The 24,467-nt window shown below is 47.5% G+C and overlaps 1 protein-coding gene across 1 annotated transcript in view; it reads right to left on the bottom strand.

The window, feature by feature from the left end:
* Positions 1-24,467, bottom strand: part of WDR48 (WD repeat domain 48) — a 1,182,842-nt gene that overhangs the window by 330,822 nt on the left and 827,553 nt on the right. Inside the window, exon 14 of the mRNA XM_069647743.1 lies at positions 17,585-17,680. Coding sequence (XP_069503844.1) covers positions 17,585-17,680 — 96 coding nt within the window. The remainder of the gene's footprint in view (positions 1-17,584; positions 17,681-24,467) is intronic.

Below are 24,467 nucleotides of genomic sequence, written 5' to 3'. Positions count from 1 at the left end.
GTGTAGCCCTTATAGGAACATCACACCTTCACACACTGTAGCCTCTCCTTCCTATGCTAATCTCTTTGTAGAGTGTAGGCCTATGTGCTGTTGTAAAGTAGACTACCTCAAGGTCCTGGAACGAACTGGGATGAAGAACTTCCAACATCAGGAACATAGGTAATCCAAGTACTGGGACGAGGTGAGGCACATGAACAATGAAGAACAATTCTAAGAAGGAACTTCCAAAGGCGTGGTCCCACTTACGCGATAAAGACCAAAGGACTGCCTGTCGGGAGATGCAGCCAACCAGGACGAGCGACCGTGAAGGCCGGGAAGCACGAAGGAGAGGTGGAAAAGGCCAGGACAGAGCCGAGAGCGGGAGGCTGGCAGACAGCGACTCCAAGGGCCAGATAGGAGGTACGCAAAGGGAAGGAACAGACGCAGAGAAGCCTGCATAGCACTCCAAGCAGGAGAAGGACCCCAAGAAGAACCGGCCATACATCCCGGGTGAAGACAAGGGAACAGCAGAGACACAGGGACCGGTAGAGGTCGGAAGGTGCAGGAGGCACAAATCCTGTACCGAGGTTACGAGCAGGCCTATCTTCCTCGTATCAGTATTTGGCATGCGAGGCAGCCAAGGGGACATGGAGAGAGGGAGACAAAACGGGGTTGAAGACCCAACCCAAGTGAGTGATACGAGTCATCTTTCTCGTGGGACCACTTGGCAGGGAAGTGAACCAAGTGGGCCAAATCAAAGAAGAAGCAAGACAAGGGTCGAGGACTCAACCCCAAGAGAATGATACAATTCCTCTTCCTTGTGGCAGTACTTGGCAGGAAAATGAAACAAGTGGCCCAAACCAAAGAAGAAGAAAGAACCCAGGGTTGCAGACCCTCAACACCCAGAGTTGGGTGTGTGAAACCCAATGAGTCATTCCCCCTGGTTGTAAAAGATTTTATCATAACTATCAGGAGAAGCGAGTCATTCTCCTGGTAACGTGGACAAGCATGAGAAAGGGTGTTAATCCCCCGGGCTAATTTGAGATTGAAACCACACTCCAGAAGAAGGGAGGCATTCTCCCGGGCCAACAAGGAAACATTGTGTGGAACTTTGACCATAACCCAGGAGAAGGGAGGCATTTGCCTGGGATCAGCACAGGGCTGCTTTATTTATTAGTTAACAGTGTAAGGGCCAGAAGTAGGGTTTTCTAGGCACAGGACGGTCGACACTTTAACAGACATCCTGACAGTCACCTGAGATCTTCAGTTGAGACAGGGAAACCCCTCTTCGGAATAGGGAAAGATAGGTTTTCTCTCATTTTACTTTACTAATAATACTATAGTCCCAAATATGCCACCCAAGTGTCCCTCTGCACCCTTACAAATCTTAATACCAAAGCAGACCATGACGACGGAGAAGGAAGACTCACATTGCATTCTTGGAGATGTCCTGAAGCTTTGACAATAAATTTGGTGTATTTGTCGAAGCACCAACCTGACAAAATAAACAAACGTAGGTTTGCCACAACTATATTGCTTTCAGCAGACCAAAGACAACTTCATGGGAGGGCAAAAGGCTCCCCACATTGGAGGGGGGGCCCCACAAAACTGCCTGAGCTAAAGAAGTCTGTTCCCATTGTTCAACCAACTTAAATAGCCCACACACCGGGATGTTTTATGGCGTGCTGCGTAGGCCCTAAACTGGTTGTCTGTTATTGACAAGTGCATTCTGCTCTGATCAATTCATCCTGTAATGTTTTCTGTGTTCACTGTGGTATACATAGTTTGTGCATTAACTGCGACAATTCCTGTAGCATTTCCACCTTTCTGTGGGAATTATATTGATCATGTGCAATAGCAAAGTGGAAATGCATATTGCTAAATGTAAGTGCTGCAATGGATCATTAGCTAGCTCAGTGTGTTAAGTCCTTATTGCAGAGATCTGTGTTCATATGCAAGATTACAATACCAAATTCCATCAAGGTCGACTCAGCCTTTCCTATGCCTGAAAATGATAAACCTGCATGTATACGTACTTTGTTTTGTAGCGCAACAGGCCCTATTATCAGCAATATACCTGCACCAGATAGCGGTTGCTATAAAAACAAACCCATCATCAATGTGGTGACGGTCTAGAAATTGGTTTGTTTGGATGGGGAATTGCATCCAGCCACCTACAATGATGAGCATAAAGCATAAGTCTGTAGAGGTGATTAGGTACTCAAATTCAAGATTGTGGAACCAAAGTGTTCATGCTTGTATCCTGGCTTTGCTTTGCCAGTGATCCTGGAAAAATCATCCTATCACTGACATTAATGTGCTGTCTTCTGTGAAAAGATTTGCCTTCTCACATGTTGGTGGCATTGTTTAGCCCATTACCGGATCTTTCTTTTTATGTAGGCCATTTGAGTGGAAGGGGTTCTAGACAGAAGAAAGCAGAACAGACATCGGATGGCCTGTGGCAAGCATATTTTAATGTCTGCTCATTTGACATAAAACACTGTTTGCTTTTTAGAACAAGTCAGATTATAAAATCTTATAAGATCATCAATTAGTATGCTACTTGCTACTTGTATACTTCCCTTGAGACAATGAAGCTAGAATAATTCCAATTTTGCATACCACGCTGCTATAACATTTTGCTTTTGACAATTGTCATGTTGGGTTGTTATTTGTGTTTACTTTTCCAAGTCTGTTCTATAAAATGGGATTATTTTAGTTCATGGTTAGAACTGGAAAATAATGTGTTAAAGTGCAGAAATGTCAGAGTGGGAGCAAATCCCAGCAAAACCTCCAACCATTGTGCGATCTTGAGCATCTCACTTAGTCTTGTATTGCCTAATTTGTCAAAATTGCCAGTCCCTTAACCTTTCAGAAGTCTCAACCCTTCAGAGTGATTTCGTTCTCAGGGTGTGACCTTCAAAAAAGCCTCATTCATGGTTTCACGGGCTTCAGTGTTGCTTCTTCTATGATAGTGAGTATTGATATATTGCACAGCACAGCTACTTGTTCCTTTGCTCTCTAATGGCAACACTACTTGAACAGCATGTCCCTCTTCTAATCTTATTCAGGAAACGGATACCTTCCTGGGTTCTACGTTATTTCGTCGACCACTTTTTCATCGTGGGACTTTTCATCGCCGACCCTTTCATCCCCAACATTTTTTTTTAACATTTTATTTATTTATGGGGGGGCTGCGCGCCCCTAACCCCCCCATTACTTAAATAATCATACCCCAACCCGCACAAACACCCCCCCTAAAAAATTTAAAAAAAAAAAAAATGTTGGCGATCAAAGGGTTGGCGATGAAAAGTCCCACGATGAAAAAGTGGTCGACAAAATGCGTGTATACCCCTTCCTGGTAGCTTCTAATCTTCATCCACTATGCAGGCTATGAAATGTGGAGATTTCTCCTTGTTTCCATTTGGTATCCTGTATCCATGCGTGAGCACTTTTGCATTCTATGAGGCAGCTAACCTGAGTAGTCTGTCTATTGTGGATCATGCGCACCTTTTTCATATGATCAGTGTTCTGCATTTATACTATGGCCAGTGTACCTTCCTCTTGACTGCTATTGATGAAGTGTCCTGTATGTATGCTAGAACACCAGGACCCTTCCTTTGTGGACTGCTAATATTTCCCTTGAAATGCTACTTGTTTATCATTCTGATAACCGCAAGAATGAAGAGGGTAATGGGACTGAAAGGGAGTACCCATGCTTATTGTGATTGCCGTGATGCAGCATATTAGGCTTTGGGTTGTGATCGTGAGGAGGGGCGCGATCACATTCTGAATTTCTTAATTCATTTGGTTTGGTTGCTGGCAGGGGTAAAGACGACCATGCCCCGGGCTCCAAAAGTGCTTAAGATGGCTCTGCACCAAACAGGTAAGCAAGAACAATATATGCTGTACCATAAAGAAATGCACTCTACGGTCTAAGCCGTGAAATCTATAAAACCTTGCTCAGTTCGGCTAATCACCTCCATAATTTCACCTTTCCATACCATTCCAGTACCTTGGTTTCAAATTCTGGTGCGAGTTCTGAAAACCATAAGCAAGAGCTCTGCAATTAAATCTATGTTCTTTTAATTTTGGGGAGTTCAAAATGCTCCTGGCTGGCATTATGCCTGGTATGTTTCATACCATATGCATATGTTTTATGCATTTGAATCTAAATAAATGTAATCTGGTACCTAGGCCATGTATTATTTTCTGTACATCCATAACACACCTGACCTGCCTTCAAAAAAAGTGTATGTTTTATTGGTGGTATATTTAATCTGCGTCTGACCAGAATTTTCTTTAAAAAGAAAATTTGGCTCTAAGGTAATGTATTGCTGTGGGTGTATCTAATCGCATTTGGTCTGCTTTTGTAAACTTAATGTGACTGATAAGGCTGTTTATTATGGCTGGCACACACCCCCCCCCAACCCCCAACAAACCAAATAATTGAAATGGAAAGTCACTAATACCCTACAGAACTGAAATCACATATTTTCCACCTGAAATTACCTCTATAAATGGACGCAATTTTTTTAAAAAAAAACATCTTTCTTAATAATCTAGACACCATTTACACTGACTGCTACTGGGGCTATAAAAACAAACAATGGTGCACTGCCATTCTCACATTTACAAATCACCTGCATCTTAGGCAGATGGACCAAACTCTTCAATTTATTTTCAGAAACCCTTATAAATGCAGGACTATGCTGGGACACAACCATCCCGCCACAAAAGGCAAACTTATAAACACATACAATAATGGAACAATTATTTTCCAGGCTAAAAACTGGACCTTAGTTGAACTTGATGGTTGATTACTCAAATGTATCCAATTACTCAAGGACAGTATGAAACACCCACTAACTCTCAACCCTCAAAGCAACCTATCCCATAAGAACTAGGGAAACCAACCAATGCCAACAACCAAGCAAACCCCCACCACAACACTATTCCAAGGAGGAATGTACATAACTTCAGAAAGGTTTCTAAGGTTCAGACCACACAAAATTCCAGTATACCCTTTCCTACTATAAAATACCCTACTCCACGATCTGCCTTAAACCCTACAAACTCACAATTTCTCCCAAACCCAAGAAATCAGAAATCACATGTCTAAAAAAAAGGCACAGTTAACAATAGATCAGTTATCAAAAATACAAGCTGTCTGCAGATGCATAGAAAAGTTCAGTGTGGACTTAGTAGGAATCACAGAATAATTACCAAATAGTCATTGACTACATAATACTATTTGGCTATAAAATAACTTTCTCGAACAAAACTAATAAAACAAAGGATATATATATATATATATATAAAGGGCGTGCCAGTAATACTATCCCTAGTGTGACGTCCCCTGTACCCATGATCCCTCACGCATGTAGGACCCTCAGATTGTATTTTTTCTGTCATGAGGTAGCATGAGGAGTAGCACAAGTACAGAGTATCCAAGCAGATAAGATAGATAAGACTACAACCATCCATGCGCCTTCTCGCAGAGGGGAGGAAGGGCGGGCGCATGTGAATCTAAGCAGATACAGGCATCAGAAATACGATTACGTGAGTAATGTATCCCTTCTGAGGCTTGTGGAATCTGCTTAGATCACATGCTGTGCATAGATTAGCGAGCAGTGTTAGAAGAAGGAGGTGGGATGAGAGAAGGATCATGAGCGAACAAATGTCTTAGAACCGCTTGTCCCACTTGTGTATCTGTCTTTGGAATGAGTGTCAAAGCAGTAGTGCTGAGTAAAGGTGTGAATAGAGCTCCATGTAGCTGCTATGCAAATAGTGTCTAATGGGACATTTGCAATGAAAGCCAGAGTGGCTCCAGTACCTCTTGTAAAGTGGGCCCCTAGCGTAAAAGGCAGTGTTTTTTCTGAAAGGGAATAGCACAGTTGGATACATCTGACTATCCACTTAGAGATGGCATTTTTAGAGACGCAATCTCCTTCTCTGCCTGGCGCTATGGGGACGAACAGCTGATCTGTTCTCCTTAGCGGTCTGGTCTTGTCTACGTAGAAGGCCGTTTTGTAAGTTATGTGTTTGAGACTAGACTTGTGCATGGGCTCAAAGGGTGGTCCCATGAGCTTAGCAAGTACCACATTAAGGTCCCAACCTGGTGGTGGGTTAGAAATTGGAGGGTGGAGTCTCTATACCCATTCCATAAATGCTTTAACAACTGGCACCTTCCACCATGACACCTTGTTATGGGAAGTGGTGTAGGCTGATAACGCTGCCAGGTGTACTTTTAGTGAGTTAAATACTAACCCTGCATCCAGTAGGTGGAGCATATAGGTGACCACATTAGAAGCAGTACAATCAACGGGGTTGATTTGTTTATTTTGGCACCAAATAACAAATTGTTTCCATTTATCACAGTAACAGTGCCTCGTGTTCGGTTTTCTTGACTCTTTCAAGATATCCATACATCTCTGAGGTAAATTGAGATGTCCGAACTCTATGACTTCAGGAGCCATGCCGCCAAGTTCATCGAGTTGGGCTGAGGATGCACCGTTAACCCCTTGTGCTGGGAGAGTAGGTTGTACCGGCACGGAAGTTTGATGGGGTCGCACACTGCCAGTTTGCATAGGTGTGGATACCATGGTTGTCTCGCCCACATAGTAGCAACCAGAATGAGCATCATCGGTTCTCTGTGGATCTTGTTCACCACTTTCCTCATCAGAGGGGTTGGTGGAAAAGCGTAGGCAAATATCCCTGACCAATTCATCCATAGGGCGTTCCCCTTGGAGCCTGGCTGGGGGAACCTGGATGCGAAGTCTGGGCATTGCCTGTTTTCGCTAGTGGCGAATAGGTCTATAGTGGGGAAACCCCACTGAGAGAAGAGGTCTCCTACGACCTCTTTGTGTAGACACCACTCGTGTTCCTCTGGGAGAGGATCTCTGCTCAGAGCGTCTGCTAGCGAGTTGAGTTCCCCGGAACATGTTGGGATGACAGGTAAATCGAGTGTCCATTTCCAAATTTTCTGGGCAAGCTTGGACAGATTGGGAGAATGAGTGCCCCCTTGTTTGTTTAAGTAAAACATTGCAGTCTTTTAGGATCTGCACTGACTGGTTGGACAGGAGGGGTTCGAATGCCCCAAGCGCTCTGAAAACTGCCAGAAGTTCTAGCAGATTGATGTGGTTCTGAGCCACTGTGTGAGACCAGAGACCCTGAGCTGTATGGTGAAGGTAGTGAGCTCCCCCACCCTGCCAGGGAGGTGTCTGTTGTGACAACGGCCTGTATCTCTGGATCGTACAAGGGTTTTCCTTTCGTAAGATTCTCTCTTGTCCACCAGCGAAGACTCTGAACTAGTGTTGGTGAAACGACCACTAGATTGTCCCACTGACCACTTGCCTGAGACCACTGTTTCGCCAACCATTCCTGCATTGGTCGCATACGCAGGCGCACGTGGGGAACTAGCTAAATGCAAGATGCCATCATGCCTAGCAAAAGCATAGCTTTGCGCACCCTTATCTGGTGACCGGCCTGATACTGAGGAATTTTCAGCAACAAATTTCGAATTCTTTCCTCTGATGGGAAGGCTAACCCCTCTTGGGTATTTAGGACAGCTCTTAAGAACTGTTTTGAGGTGCTGGGCACCAGGCTTGACTTTCTCGTTGAATGAGAAACCTAATTGGAAAAGGAGGTCGATAGTTCTTTGTACGTTTACTCTACAAATTCGGGGGGGGGGGGGGGACTCCCCTGTGATGAGCCAGTCGTCCAGGTAAGGGTACACTGGGATTGCCTCCCTGCATAGTTGCGCCACCATCTCCGCCAGTACATTGGTGAATACCTTTGGAGCCGAGGGCGCAAATCTAATACTGGGCGCATTGTCAGATCTTTTTTTGGCACAAGGAAATAGGTTGAATAAATACCCCCGTTTACCTGGTTCACCAGAACGACTTCTATGTCGTCCTTTGCTAGCAGAACGGCGATCTCCTCGAGGAAGATCTTCTGATGTTGCAGCTAGTGGACTTTCTGTCAAGGAGGATGGTCGTGGGGGCGCCCTAGCAACTCTATGCAGTATCCTCCAGACACTGTGGACGGCACCCATCTGTCCGAAGTGATCCCCTCCCATGCGTGGGTGAAGGTGGAAATGCGCCCCCCTACTGGGGACGAATGAGAGGGGACCGGAAGCGGAACGTCACTGCTTGTTGGGTGGCGTATCATCTCGGGCAGGGCCGCCTCTACCCCTAGCGCGACCCCTGCATTGTCCTCTGGGGTAGCCCTGTGAGGATTGGAACTGATTGTTACCCCATGAGGTTCCCTGATTCTGGTAATAGTTTGAACCCTTTTGGGAACTTTGGCCCCAAAAACGGAGAAAATTGTTGTTAACCGTCTGTACAGAGGGTTTATTGGCGAGTTGGCCAAGAGATTTTAGGGTCTCATACTCATCCTTTGCCGTCTTTAAAGCTTCCTCTACTGCCTTGCCGAATAGTACATTCGGCTTCACAGGCATATCTATAAGGGTTGCTTCGGTTTCAGGTTTGAACCCTGACTGCCTTAGCCAAGCGTGACGTTTTATGACAGTGCCTTCCGCGATTAACCTCCCAGCATTATCTGCTGCATCAAAGTTTGTTTTTAGCATGCAGCCTGATGCAGACCTACCATCTGCTGCCACTCAAGCCGACTGGCTCTTCAAGGGTTTGGGTGCGGAGGATACCAAAGCGGATGCCTCCTCCCACTGATGGCAATTGTAGCTTGCCAAAAGCGTGGCACTGTTGGCAATTTGTGCCTGATAGGCTGAAGTTGAGGCAACCTTTCTACCCAGAGCATATATTTGTTACTCTCCTTATCAGGAGTTTCTTCTGAAGAAGCAAGCAGTGTACCTGCCCTCTTTCTGGTGGTTGTTACGACAAGGGAATCAGGTTTTAATTGGCCCCTAATGTACAGTGGATCGGAGGGTGCGGCACGGAACAGTTTCTCGACTTGCGGATTAACCGCTCGAGTGAGATTTGGGGTTTGCAGCGAGGGATCAATTCTACGCTGGATGGATTTTAACAGAGGGATAGCTTGAGTAATGGCTTTCCTGTCTCCTAGGATTTCCTCAGCAAAATCCATGTCTTCTTGGACACATTGTGTGTCGATATGAAAATGGGCAGCTGCCTTAGCCAGTACCTCATTGAGTAGGGGTTGGTTATCCATGGGCGAGTCATGTACTGGGGGGGGTCCTTAGGAATAGGGGAATCAATGTTGTAGGCCTCACCCTCATCCTCCTCTTCCTCTTCCCCCTGATCGTCATCACCCCCATAATAAGAGACATCCACCTGGTCATCAACCAATTGAGGTTCTGTTTCCTCACAATAAGAATCAGGGTGGTAAGGTTCAACCACAAAGGAGTCTGTGACCAAGCCCTGAACCGGGGCATCAGAGCGGAGTTTCTTAGCAGGGGGCTGAGAGGACTCGGGTGTTGCCTTGGACCCCTAAAGAGCAGTGGTAGGAGGGGTGTTGGTGTAACTATGAAAGTAATTAGGGTCCTTCTCATAAATGTCAGCCATTAGTGACATCCTTCTCATGACCCTATCAATGTCTACTGAGCTCCATTGTTTAGAGCTAGGAATAACCACAGGTACCGATTCCTCACCAGTATCCATATCCTCAGTAGTGGGAGGAATGAGTTTACCCTTAGTGGTAGGCTCTGACCCCTTGGACTTCCCTGATGATTTCGGGGCTTTCTGCTTCTCTTTATGAACATGGTGTTCAGAAGATTTCTTTGTTGTTTATCCCCTTTCCCATGACTTGAGGAGTGTTTGCCGGTGTTTTTAGGGGCCTCCAAGGGATTTGACGATTCGAAGGACGTCAAACCTCGGGTGTACAGTCAGACACCTCGCGTCGTGCCTGTGGAAGGTAGAGATAGGAATCGTCATCTGACGATTGGGCCTCAGGGACTATTGATAGTGCAACACCTTTATCAACCGGAAACAGTTGGCCTTTGTCATGCGGCGAACACCCAGAGGACAATTGTTCGTTGGACCGCTCTCTTGGTGTCTTCCGGTGCCGATCGCTCGACACGCGTGTCGAGTCCCGGCAGGGGCTGATGTGCTTAATGGGGGTAGCATGTGTAGCGTTTTTGCCGCCGGGTGTTGTCCTCACAACGTGGCCGCCGGCCAGTCCTTTGGGGTGGGTGGCCTGTGTGCGGGTGTCCAAAGACACCCCTTTGCCCTCGCCGTCCGATTCATCGGCGTTGCTGCCATCGCTGAATGTCCCCTCCACTTCCATGGCCTCTAGTTGCCTGGCGTAGTGGGCCCAGCGTTTAGTCGAGTGGTCTTTAAGGGTTTTTGGCTTGAAGAGCTTACACGCTCGAAAGGTAGCCTCAGGATGGTCTCGTGGGAGACACAGATTGCACGTATTGTGCTTGTCCACCCAGGGAAACTTCCTGTTACACTTTGGGGAGAATTTGAATGGAGTACTCTCCATATGTTACAAAATGGCAGCGGACGGGTATATGTACGAAAAGGTGGGAAAGAAGCCTGTATGACCACCCCCCCACTCTCCCTACTGTACAGGGCCGAGGCCAGAGGCCTTCCAAATCCCGAAGTCCGTTGTGGCAGTCGTCGACGGCTGACTTCCTCGATCTTCACTTGCGTCGATGTTAGGCGTACGGTAGAAGTGACAGGGGAAGTATTAGCCGTTTATAGTTAACAATTACCGTTAAGTGCCGAAGGAACTCCACAACATGCGTCCGACTAGTATGGCGGAAAAAAACAATCTGAGGGTCCTACACGCATGAGATAGGATAGTATGGATAGGATGGGATAGTATTACTGGCACGCCTGGTTCGACGTCCCTTTTTGAGTTTCGAAAAACAAACTAATACTCTGCAGCTTCCACTAGATGTCGGCCTATGCACAGCATGTGATCTAAGCAGATTCCACAAGCCTCAGAGTATATGTATATATATATACAGATATACAGTCACCTTTAGTGATAATATCAATTACTAGTAGTCAACGGGTAAGTAATTAAATGCAAGATAGGCAGTTACAGTTGCCTCTGTCTTATAAATCCAGCCCTAAGGTTTCTCCAGGGAAGGTATTTCAGAACTGATGTAGTGGGCTGTGGTTGTGCTTGAAAAAGGTCCATAAAGTGATTTAAGTATTTATTCCAAATAAGGCAATTACCCCACTCTACCCTGTTACAAAGGTACGTTTTAGGACAGGATCATTGACCCAGGTTCGATGACCAAAGACCAGGCCAGGCCAGAGGGAGTTTTAACAAGGGCTCTCCACCCAATATTACCCTATGGAAGACAGGGGAGAGGACAGAAACAGGTATGTTCACTTACCCACCTGACTCAGATTCTTTCAGGTGACACTGTAGGTCTTCCAGAATGCGCTGGGGTTCCAATCTTCTGCCATTGGTTTGGGTGAGCGGAGCCGAGGGGTCGCAGGTGCAGAGGTCACTTTTTGTGTTGGGAGCTGGCTGTGGTTCTCACCTGACAATTCCAGCCAACATCTTGAAGAAAAACCCCAAATGGAGAAAAGATGCAGACCTCGGGAGGTACAGACCCTCCAGGATTGCAGAAGGATGGTTCCAGTGGAGGTCATCACAGTCATGCAGCGACAGGAGATTTTCCAGCGGTGAACACTGAGGCAGCGCCAGCTAAACTTCCCATGTCGTCAGAAGGCTGAAATGCGATTACAGGCGACTTATGGCATAAGCTGAAGATCCTGCGAGTCCCAAGGCTCTACTCAGAATGGTGACGGCTGCAGCATGGTAGCCCAAAAGGGTGCCGGTTAGTCCACCGGGTGGTCCAATGACACTTTCAAAGGTTTCCAATATGTGGATCCACGAGCAGGGGTTGAGACTGGTTGTTCCCACCAATCAAAGTGTTGAAGCAAAGTAGATCAAAACATTATCGACGTATAGCAAAATAAAGTCTTCTCCTCCCCCAAGCCATTTGAAGCCCCCCGAGCGTCTGATCCAATCTTATTTTTTCCACCAATGCCTCGGTTGCGAGCAGGAACAGCAGTGCAGAGAGCGGGCACCCTTGACGGGTGCCTCTCCGAAGAGGGAAGTTCCTGATGCGTTTCCATTTATCCTAACTTTAGCCATTGGGTTGGTATAAAGTAGCTTGACCCATGACATGTATCTAGATCCAAACCCTACTTTGCCCATCACCGCCCACATGAAATACCATTGGACAGAGTCAAAGGCCTTCTCTGAGTTGATGGCCATTATCCTGTGTGGTCCTTGCAGAAGTGATAAATGTACAGATCATAAACAAGACCACAGAGAATAGTTTAACTTGCAAAAACAGCACTTAAACTGCATTACTGCTTTAGTGTAGCTTCCCAAATAGTTATTTTCACACATTTGAACACCTTTGGAATGTGACTCTTAGTAAGCAGGCGACTTTCAGAAAGGCAAATTAGCAATAGTGCTTGTGGGATCTGGATACACATGCACGTTAGGAATTTTGTGATCCTTCAATGTTCTAAATTACTACATTGACAATTAAAGAAGTTAAAAAGAAAACATTTAACCAAATTATTAACAATGAACCCAAAAGATTAAATTTGCTACCGTTCGCTCTTATATCTTTAGGCATAAGAACTTCCTCCTTTGAAAAAGCAATATCCAAATCAAATGCGATTCCCTCTATGAAATCCCCCAATAAAATCAGGGATCTGTTTTCGGAGACCGATTCATCATATAGAGGCATTTTTGTATAACCCTTAAATATGACCTTCAAGGACAACCCTTTGCTTTGCAGGCGATTTGAGACAGGCATGGTATAAAGAGAGATATAGACTCAAAATATGTTGGTTTCAAAACCTTTATTTAATAAGGTTGCTGGGTTGGTGTAATGCCTAGCTGGCTCTAACTCTAAAGGGATGGTTCCCTTAACTGATGTTTCTAAGGGCCATCAATGTATAAGAGTTAAAAACAATCTATCTGTGTCTAAATCTATGCTTGCCCTCACTCTTTACAACAATGTGCTAGGAAGACTTCAAAAAGGAAAAATAGCAGTTCAACAGAAAATAGGAAACCAAGGTTGGTTTCAGGTGACTTTCACACCAGGTGTGGGCTGGTCAGCTTCATAAAAATGAGTTCAATAAACAAAGGGCTGTTCATCAGACCTTCTCTGTTAGGGAGAATTCTCTGTTTAGGCTGAATTTCCTAACCTAGTGAGTCCCCCAGCAGCTTTGCTGGATTTTTGGGGTTTATTTTTTTTCTCCTGCCAAGAGTGAGACTCTTTTACCCTCACTCTTGGGCATGATTTGAGTGTGTTTCTTTGAATCTAGATGTGTTTAATGGGCTATGGGGTCTTTTACTCCATAGGGCTTCATGTGTTTTTGTGATGTGCGTTACACAGCTCCCTCAGTGCAGTAACACAGGGGTGTCATAGTGACCCCCCAGTATAGACTCCATACCCTGGGACCGACTACTGTCTCTCAGGGCATGTAAAGTCACCATTGACTTTACTAGTCTTAAATTCTGAACAGAACCAGTACAAACCATCATATTGTGGACGTACTGGCTGGGGCAATTCAACTGCCCCAGGGTCCGTTAGTCGAGGGGGCACGTCTCCGTCCCCCCTGATCGAGTTTTGGCTGGTGGCAGTGGATACTACTTTTTATATTCAACCGCGAATATTTTCCTATGGGATTTCCCATTGTTTTAGGCTACTATATTTAATTAATTATTTACGGTAGCCTCGAACATACCGCCGGTTTATTTAATTAATATTAATTCTCCGGTTGCTATTTTTTGCCAAAACTTGATTCTAAAATGGCGTTTGTGTTCTCTTCTGTGACTCCAACCCAAGTCGAGCCCTTTGTTCCACTTTTTGGCAGGCTTCTCCACAGAAGCCCTCCAAAGTGGTGCCACTCTGTCTGGGGTACTTAGGAGGGGTGGAGGGGGATGAAGGCACCCTGGACTGAGTTGCCTAGGCAACTCAAGTCGCACTCTGTCCTGATTGGCCCAAGTGGTGAGCCGGCCGGCTCACCACTTAGCATGTTGAGTGACAGCTAGACTGAGTGAATGGGGGTTTTCTGCATAAAAGCAGGGCTTTGGGGACTGGAACTTCAGAAGTCGCCACAGGACATAAGAATCCGACGAGGGAGAAGCTGAGCCGACCTGCCACGACACCACCACCGGTGGAGCCCTGCTGGACCGTCTCACCACTTTTCCCAACGACAGAGGAGATCTCCCGCCGGAGAGTCTTCTTCCTTTGACTGGTGGGGATAACCAGTTTCACCGTCTTTTCGCCTTCCCGACGTACCTCGTGGCCACCTTGCCTGTGCCAAGCACCCCGGCAACCGGGATACCACGTTTTACCACGACCGCGAAACAAAGGTACCACCTTTAACCGGAAAACTCCACGGCTGGTTTCTTCCCTGGTAGTGCAACGATCTTCATCTTTCCTCCAAGTCAAGATCTTCTCTTCCCCTGGACGACGCAACTTGCTCCCACTACCAGGAACAACTGCCACCGCTGGAGGATCCTTCCCACTTAAGGTACCATGTCCCGCCTGGCTTCCCTTGCTACCGACTGTACGGGGTAGATTTAGCCCCCGGCTTTCGAACCTGGGTTAGCCTGGGACACCCTGGCTAAACTTTCCTAAGCCTCTCTAAACTCTTTTTGAACCCTCTGCAAGACTTTCAAAGCCTAGTGTAACTGTGTGACCTTGGGTGCATTTGTGCTCTGCTCTCTCTAAGAGTGGGCCCAGCCTTTGGACTTTGGCTCACAAGTGACTTTTTGCTCTTCTGCCTTGCTAACAGTGTTCGTGAATCCTAGAGTGGTGTACCTTTGCATATTCTGTCTTTTTCCCTCCCTTTCTCACAAACTTATTGGAGTGCCATCTAGTTAAGCACTCACCTCTGGATGAAAATAAGTGGTGTTTTACTGTGAGTTATCTGATAAGGGAAAAGGGGTGCATATGTTACAATAGTAACTGTGTTTAGAATATTTTACAACAAGAGTGCTGGAGTGTTTCAAACCGTGTGTTTTTAAATAAATAATTATATACTTTGATACCAAAGCTCTAGTCAGTGTTTGCTTGTATTATTGTGTCCGAGTGCCTATTGTGTATACTTTGCATACTGTCTAACTCTTCTTGAGAGAAGTCTGACTCCTCAGCCACAGCTACCAGGTAAATCTGGGTGGTACAGACTGCTACCAAGTGGGTTTACTGCCAACACCTGTAGTCTTAAATCTTTTGCAGTGTTCCCTAAGGGAACTGCACAGGTTTCTGCCTAACATTCTCCATAGTTCTTGTTGCAATCTTGCACTTTCAAATGTCTTAAATTCCTTTGGATTCCCTTCCTAAAGCTTCAGCTCTTCCAAGTTCCAAAACACAATCAAAAGAAATATACACAGTTCCTTTCCAAGCTCCTTGGGGTTCTCTTCGTTCAGTGTCACAAAATAATGGGTATTCCACTTTGTTAGGCCTCTCAGGGTTTCCCTTAGCCAAGCTTAGGCCCCTCTTGGATTAAAACGCAAATTCAGTTTGTCAGGATATACCTTCCCTTTTATATTCAGTTCTTTCATACACATGTCACGTGTGGGGTACAATCTGAGACTTTCAAAACCACCAGGTTCTTTGCTTCTCCTAGATGTGACCACTCTGATCTGTAACCCTTTGCTTTATTCTTTGCACTTTCCTTTTAACCTCTCACCTTCAGGTGCTTCCTAAACCCCTTTCTTGCTTTCCTTCGTTTCTTTTACTTTCTCATGCACACTTGCACCTTCCTTTGCTTTGTTCTATCTGTATTGTGCCTCCTGCACACTTTCCACACTTTCCTTTCTTTAACGTGCACACTTGCGCCTGCCAGTTTTCTTTCTGTGCCTGCACACCTTTACACACATTTAATGTCTACTTTCCTTCAGCACCGCTAGCACCTTTTTCTTGTCTCTGCTTTCCTTGAATGGCTTTAAGCTTCCTCTCGCTTTCCGCTCCATGCCGCTTTATAACCCCCATCTCTCTCTTTTCCGTGCTGTGTCGCTTTACAAACTGTCTTTCTCCCGCTCTGCTCCAATCAACTGCACGCTCCTGAGTTTCTCTCTCACTGACATGAAACTCACCAGGCAGCATTGAGTTGATGAGCGGTTCCTCTAGATACACAGGGTTGAGGTCAGGGCCTCACCACCTGCCCCTCAGATACCCTTGGGACAGGCACCAGTACCAAGGGAACAAGCATTTCGTCGGACACCGATGCAGGCTGCCTCTCTCTGGGTCTGTGGAGGCAAGGCTCCCTAGCCATGCTGCAGCTCCTCACAAACACTGGACCAGCATTTCGGCACGCCGTTCTCCAGGCTTCAGGTTCTGCTGCTCATTGCTCCTTGGCCTCTCTGATCCGAACAACATCCCCAGCTCACGCTCCCCTCTGTGAAAAACCACACCTTTTATAGTTGAACAGTCAAGTGGAGTCAGGTGTGAGGGGTCATTATCAAATGCCTGACCCTACCTGACTATTAGTGGGACAACTTGTGTTCTTTCTATAGTAGGTTGCCCTTACTTTCCAAATGTTGTGTCTCTGGGTAATATACACTGATCCTAGTTGCATCCTCCTCGTCTCAGTATTTGCTGAGAAATGAGGGGGAAATGGGGCGAGATTGAAAATACCCCATGAAGGCAGAGGGAGTGTAGGTTGGGGTATTATTGGGAATGGGGGAATACCATGTTTCGCCCTTGGGTATCCTCCTCCCAATCCCTTGTGACCCTCCACTCAGGTGATCCTCCCTCGCTTGTCCACCCCCCAGGGTCGGGGTCCAAAACCAATGGCCTTTCCCTAGCCACCTGAATGGAAGATCCCAAAGGAGTAGGTGGGAGAATATAGTCAGGTTTATCGCAGTGGTCTGTGATAATGTGACTCAGGCATTTTAATACGCACCATCTAAATAACATGTTCATCGATGCAGCAACAGAGCATCTCTGGGACTGACTCACGATGGACTGTGGCAGGTGCAATCCCTTGTAAACATGATGTTTAGCATATGAACTCCTTTCAGTAGGAGCAGAGGTCAAGTGAGGCAGGGCAAATTGGAAAAACATAATTTCATACAGGGGACAACTCCAGGACTTTACTAGGAATAGCTTTAGCTGTAATATGTTGTGCACACTGCTTTTACGCTTCATGGATTTATTAGGTTTACTCTTAACAAAAGCTGGGATTGATTTAACAATGGGAAAAACGGCGGCAAAGCATTTATGACAGTGGTTGCTCGAATTGTTATTGCAGTACAAGAATATTTAGATTTGACTACACATTTTTTGGGGAAATGTTTTTTCAAAGCCCTGTGCACTTCAATCGGTATCCCTTTGTGCATTGATAAATTAGGAAAAGCATGCATAAAAACAGTCTGAGCCTATAAAATGTATCATTTTGATACTTTAACATGGCACCCAGATAGCTATATGCATATTTTACATTAAGGGCGTTCTTGCCTGCTATGAAAACATTATTTCAGCTAATAACATGTACAAAGCATTCTGATTTGTCATAAAAATATCTTCACGATGTGGATTCCTTAAATTCAGAATTGAACATGGGCTGATCGTTGTACATCACCGAGCAGAATTGCTATTCTAACATTACTTTAAAGGGACCAAGTCATCTGTATGTATCTCTACATATAAATAGCAATGTTTACTAACCATGATTGACTTCAGTGTCTTCTTCATCCACTGGACTGATGTGTGTTCTCGGCCAATACTCCAGGAGAGCTTGTAGTAAAAGACCTCCAAGGTTTACTATGAAAACAAAATGACAAGGTTATACAGAATTGCAAGTACACATTATCAAGTTTAAAAGGAGAAATTACTTACCAGTAATGTTCTTTCGTCTCCTGCAGATTCTGCATCAGATAGATATCCCTTCCAGCATCAGCTGCTCGGAAACCTTTTTGTCAGGAGCCGTAGTACGACTACCGCCACTCCTCTTGACTCGACCCTGCCACTACTCGACACCAGACGTGACGACAGTTGTATATACCTTATGTTACTATGCCACTGTACCTCAGTTCTTTTTTTCGGCTCGCTCAGCATGCTGCTTTTTGGAACACTCATTAGAGAAAGGTTCAATTCGATGAATATTCAATGAAATGTCAGGCCCTAAGGCTTAGGGGCTCAAACGTTGTCAGGACTGCAACCGAACCGCATGGCATCTGTGTGTGGTGTCTTGGGAAAGAACCGCACTGACAGCAATTCGCTGATAGTACTAAGACAACATTGTACCAAATCGTGCATAACGCCTAATCGTCCTAACCTCGTCCCATTAGAAGGAAACTACCATATAAGGACAGAAGGATACTTTCACAGCGGGGCAGGATTTGAGAGCGATGAGGAATCTGCCGGAGAAGAATCCATACAAAGAACATTACTGGTAAGTAATATCTCCTTCAATGGATTGCATTCTCCTGCATATTGCTCATCAGATAGACTCTCAAAGCAGTACAAAGTGCAGAGGCAAGATGAAAGCCCTCAGGTGAGGAAGCTCTGCAACACTGCTCTGCCGAATCGAGCGTCATAACCATGGGCCACATCTAAACAGTAATGTTCAGTGAATGCGTGGAGCGACAACCACGTTGCTGTCCGAAACACATCTCCTTCACCAGGACATCCTTTTGCAAAAGCAGATGATGCTGCCACACCCCTGGTAGAATGTTATCGGATGAATGGTGGCAGATCTTTTCCTGCTCTCCGATAACTATCTGCAATGCAGAGAATTATCCAGCGAGAGATTGTCTATTTGGACACAGCCAAACCCTCCCTGGACAGAGAAATCCACCAAGAGTTGGTCATCACACCTAAATTCTGCCGCCCTAGCCACATAGAAGCTCTCTTAAGGCCCAGTCTGTGTAACCTTTCCTCATCCTTAGAAGGATATGGAGGCGGATAGAAAATTGCCAAATCAATGCTCAGTGACACATGAAATTCATGTGCTCAGTGACACATGAAATTCAGAAACCACCTTTGGCAGAAATTTAGGATGCAACTTGAAAGAAGCCTTCTCCCTGAAAAATCATAGGGAAGGCAGGTAACAGGATGTAGGATGTAGGTCCCAGTCCATACACAAAAACCTATTTACAAGACTTTTAAGAAGGGAGGAGTTTCTTACCTGTAACTCCATTTCTCCAGCGTTGGTATCTTTCATGGATTCACAAGCAGAGAATATTTCCCGTCGTCAAGGTTGGGAAACCTCAGTAACTTTAATATAGTGGTTTTCCTTTGGAAAAACTTGACACCTTGAGTATCCTATCAACGTCTTTATGGGTGCTTTAGGCACCACCAATGGGCTGTCCAATATATAGCCCGCACCCGTGGCTTCCCTTCAGATTTTAACCTCTCCAAACCTCATGGGCACTACAAGAGGACGTTTTCCTGAAGGGGGAGGCTGGAGCGCGCATGTGAATCCATGAAAGATACCAACGCTGGAGAAATAGAGTTACAGGTAAAAAATGACTCCCTTCTCCAGCATTGGATCTTTCATTGATTCACATGCTTTGAATAGATTACATAGCAGTAAGAATACCTGGCGGGGCATGACAGGCAAACAGGACTCAAAGGAAAGACAACATAAGCGACCATACCAGAATACCTTCAGTCAATATACCATAAACGCATGAGTAAACAGACAAACCCCGGAAGCTGTGGGGCTTACCTTACTGGAACAGGCGTTGAAGCACTGCATGCCCAACCTGCATATCCTCAGAAGAACAAGTTACTTTATTACCTGGTAACGTTATTTCGATGGGATGGTCCGACGACGTATTCCATATCTATGACAGGTAATGTCCACAGCTGTGCTGCTTCGGAAAATCTTTGGCGTCTGCATCCTGCGTCGATGACGTCGATGCGCCGTCCCCGAGGACCTCCGAAGACCGACGTCACCCGATGTGATAAGTAGGATGCACGACGCCCATAGCCTCAGTTATAGTTTTTCCCAGAACGTGTGCCACCAGTTTTCTGCCAGTCAGACACACAAGGCCTTGCGGAACGCAAGCTGCAATCGCAAAAGAAATTCTGCAGCTGGGAAGGCAGGGAGGGAGCGATATGGAATACGTCGTCGGACCATCCCATCGAAAGAACGTTACCAGGTAAGAAAGTAACTTGTTCTTCGAGGGGATTGGGTCCTCTGACGTATTCCATATCTATGACAGACTCCCAAAGCAGTACCAAGCAAGGAGGTGGGAAAGAATTTAGAATACAAATTTAGCATGCCCAATCAAATTGCGGAATAGAGAACTGCCTTGCCAAAGGCCAGATCTTGCCCTCTGATGGAATCAAGGGAATAGTGACGTACAAAAGTATGTACTGAAGCCCAGGTGGCTGCATCACAGATGTGACGAATAGGAACTCCCCTCTGCAGGGCAGTAGACGCAGCCACTCCTCTGGTAGAATGGGCCCGCAAGCCAGCCAGAGGGTCCTTACCCGCCAAGCGGTAACACTCGGAGATAGCTAAAATAATCCAACGAGACAGTCTGTTTCGTCACAGCTTGTCCCAAACGCTTACCAGCGTAACCAATGAAAAGTTGATCGTCCACTCTGACCCGGGACATGCGCGAAATATAAAAGCTCAACGCTCTCCGAGGATCAAGCCTATGGAGCCTCTCCTCTTCCTTACCAGGATGTGGAGGTGCATAGAACGTCGGAAGAACAACCTTCTGGCTCAAATGAAATTCCGAAACCACCTTCAGAAGAAAAGAAGGACGAACTCTAAGGACAACCTGTCCTTGTGAAACACAGTGAAGGGTGGCTTAACTGAAAGTGCCTGTAACTCACTCACTCTGCGAGCGGAAGTAACCGCAACCAAAAACACAGTTTTCAGAGTTAACAGCCTCAAGGGGCAAAAATGTAAAGGCTCAAACGGAGCACCCATAAGAAACTTAAGAACAAGGTTCAAATCCCAACCTGGCACCAGAAAAGGTGACGGAGGGAACACATTAGTGAGCCCTTTCAGAAACTGCGAAATTAAAGGAATTTTGAAATAGGAAGACTCTTCAGACGAGCGCTTAAATATGGACAGCGCCGCCAGGTAACCTTTAATGGTCCCCACTTGTGAGCCCCTGTGGGCCAAAGAAAGCAAAAAAGACAGAACCATGGGAATGTCACATTCAAAAGGATCCACATTCTGAACTCTGCACCAGTCGCAGAACTTTCTCCAACGGCAACGGTACAGAGACTTAGGTGCCGGCCGCCTGGCCGAGAGCAACACCTCCATCACGTCTTCAGGGAGGTCCCAAACCTTATACCTCAACCTTTCAGAAGCCAAGCGTGAAGATTGAGGGATCTGACCTCTGGATGGAGAACCTGACCCCCCCTCCCGTGAGAGCAGATCGTCTCGGTAGGGAAGACGACGTGGAGGGCAGATGGACAAGTCTAGAAGGTCCGGGTACCACATCCTCCGGGCCCACGCCGGAGCAATGAGGATCATCCGGGAACCGAACCTCCGTAACCTCCGCAGCACTTGTGGGATAACGGGGACTGGAGGAAACGCGTACAGCAGTGGGAATGACAACTCCACCACGAACGCGTCTCCTAAGGCTCCTTTTGGAGGAAATTCCCGCAAGCAAAACCTTTCGCACTTCTGGTTGACACTGGAGGCGAAGAGATCCACTTGAGGGGTCCCCCAAAGGGAGAAGATCTCCAGGAGAATCTCCTGAGCCAGCTCCCACTCGTGAGAGATCGTGCTCTGCCTGCTCAGAGGGTCCGCCGTCTCGTTGTCGTCTCTGGCCAGATGAACCGCCGAGATAGAAACTTCCTGCTGGATGACCCAGAACTCGAGCTGCATCGCCTCCCTGCACAGCGGAAGTGACCCTGCCCCCCCTTTTTGTTGAGGTAGTGCATGGCCACCGTGTTGTCCGTTAGAATCAGGACACTCTTTCCGCACACAGTCGGCAGAAAAGCCTTCAGGGCTAGCCTGACGGCCCTCAGCTCCAACAGATTGATATGGAGTCTGGACTCCGACGGAGACCAACGACCGCTGACTGTCAACTCGTTGGCATGAGCTCCCCATCACCTCTGGCCAGGACAGCCAAAATGGGGCCCCCTTCATCAGATTGCCCTCGACGGCCCACCACAGAAGGTCCCGGGCTACCGAGGGCAGCACCTGAACAGGGTCCGACAGCCTTGCGGAGGACAGACCACTGGAGCTTGAGTGCCCACTGCAAAGATCTCATCCGCAGACCAGCCTCTGGCACCAGAATGCAGGATGCCATGAGGCCGAGCAGTCTCAAGAATTCGGACGCTGGGAGAGTCTGGGCAAGCTGAAACTTGTGCACCATCTGCTGAATGTGAAGAGCCCTCACCTGAGGAGGAAAACACTGCCCCGGGGACGTGTCGAGCACTGCTCCGATGTACTGGAGCCGCTGCGTTGGTGTCAAATGGGACTTCTTTAAATTGAGGGAGAAGTCCAGCCTGTGAAGGGAGTGGCAGGTGACGGACAGATGATCCAGGACTTGCTCGGGTGAGCTCCCCCTGATCAACCAATCGTCCAGGTAGGGGTAGACGCAAATCCCCCCTTTCCTGAGATGCGCTGCCACCACCACCATGAGCTTGGTGAAAACCCTCGGGGCAGAGGTCAATCCGTTCGGCAGGACCCAAAACTGAAAGTGCGAGTCGCCAACCGCGAACCTCAGGTACTTCTTGTGCTTGGGATGGATCGGCACATGGAAGTAAGCATCCTTGAGGTCGAGAGACACCAACCAGTCCTGAAGTTGAAGGGCCTGGAGGACTTGAGAAAGAGTCACCATCTTGAACTTGTCCTTCCTGAGGAGCTTGTTCAAACCGTGCAAGTCCATGATGGGTCTCAATCCCCAGACTTTCTTCGAAATCAAAAAATAAGGGGAATACCATCCCTTGTTCCTCTCTGCTACAGGCACCAGTTCTATGGCGCCTTTCTCCAGCAGGGCTTGAATTTCCTGCGTAAGGAGCGGATCTGGACTCTTCAAAGAGGTTCCCTGGTGAATTGTCGTGAGGCCTCTGCTGAAAAGGAAGACAGTAGCCGTGGGTTATGATCTCCAGAACCCATACATCCGAAGTAATGGCTTGCCACTCTACAAGATGCTGCCCCAGCCTTCCCCCAACCGGCGAACCATGGGACCTGGCCTCATGACTGAATGGTAGCGGCTGCGGCGTTGCCGGAGGGCAAAGAGGCAACTGCCCGAGCGACCTTGGCACCTCGAGTACCTTTGTTTCCACCTCTGGCACTCTTACGATGGCCTCTTTGACTGCTAGCTCCTCTCGCTTTACTGAAGGACGAGTAATAGCGAAAGGAACCTCCTCTCCATTGCTGTCCCCTAGGACGAAAAGGCGGAGGTTGGCGAACTGCAGCGCCCAACGATTTTGCTGCAGCTTTGAAGGTCTGCAACCTCTCAAGGCTCTCGTCAGCCTTGCTGCCAAAAAGGTGTTCACCGTCAAAAGGCATGTTGAGGAGCCGGGACTGCACATCAGGAGCGAACCCAGTGTGTGTGAAACGAGACAAGGCACATATGGAGTTGGCCGACTGAAGCGCCAGACCCCACGAAGAAAACACTTTCTTCGCCCAGCCGTCAAAACGTTTGTCGGCCCTATCCGGGGGGGTGGCAGGATACGACGCCTGCTTTGACGGGGCCGTAGCCACCTGCACCACCAAACTCTCCGGGGTGGGGTGCCTAGACAAGTAGCAGGGGTCGCTACTGGCTGGACGGTATTTTCGCGACAAAGACTTGCCCACTGCCGGAAGACTCTCCGGAGCAGTCCAAGCCGCCGCCACCCTTCTCTGCAGAGCCATATGAAAAGGCAAAACCGGGTCAGTGGGTGGACCGAGATCAAGGATGTCCGTGAGATCATCCCGAACGAACTCCCCTGGGGGAGCTGACCAACCCAAGTACTCGGTAACCCGAGACATAAGGCGCCGATATGAAGAATCGGCATGAGTGCCAGGCTCTGGCCGACAAAACTCCACCTCCGGAGAGGTGTCCAGTCCACTGGCATCATGCAGCGACTGCCTCAGGTCATCAAACTGGCTGTGGCCTGAGATAAGGTCATCTGGAACCGTAACCGGAACCAAGCCGCCATCAGAGCCTTCATCACCCTCTGAAATGTACTCCAGGCGGGGAGAGGAAGACCTCTGCGGACCAAAGCAGTGGCGGACCTTAGCCATAGCCTTTCTGGGGGCAAACCCTGTGTCACGGGGCCCCTCCGACACCACCGCCTCGAAAGGCGTCGAACGAGCCGGCGCCGGCAGAAAAGGCATCGACGTCGAGCGAATCGACGTCGACGACAGCTGCAGCGCCGCCAGTATCGGCGGCGGCGACACAGTCCTTGAAGCCAGAGTTCCGAGCGTGTCTCTCGACAACCTGAGCACCGCCGGCGTCGACGACCCCCTCGGAGGCGGAGCCTGGAGAGAAATCGTCGACGACCTCAGCGTCGACGTCTTCATCGAAGACGGCACAGGATCACGCGGTCTCGAGCGTGTCAAGGACCGGGACCTGGAACGGGCATGGCGAGAACGGCTACCCTTGTCCGAGCGGGACCACTCCCGCGAGCCTTGCCGACC

The sequence above is a fragment of the Ambystoma mexicanum genome, chromosome 2q, assembly GCF_040938575.1.
Source record: "Ambystoma mexicanum isolate Mex_15411 chromosome 2q, UKY_AmexF1_1, whole genome shotgun sequence".
In the NCBI taxonomy this organism is placed as follows: Eukaryota; Metazoa; Chordata; class Amphibia; order Caudata; family Ambystomatidae; genus Ambystoma; species Ambystoma mexicanum.
The sequence above is the reverse complement of the archived record's forward strand: the minus strand, read 5'-3'. Positions and strand labels throughout refer to the sequence as shown.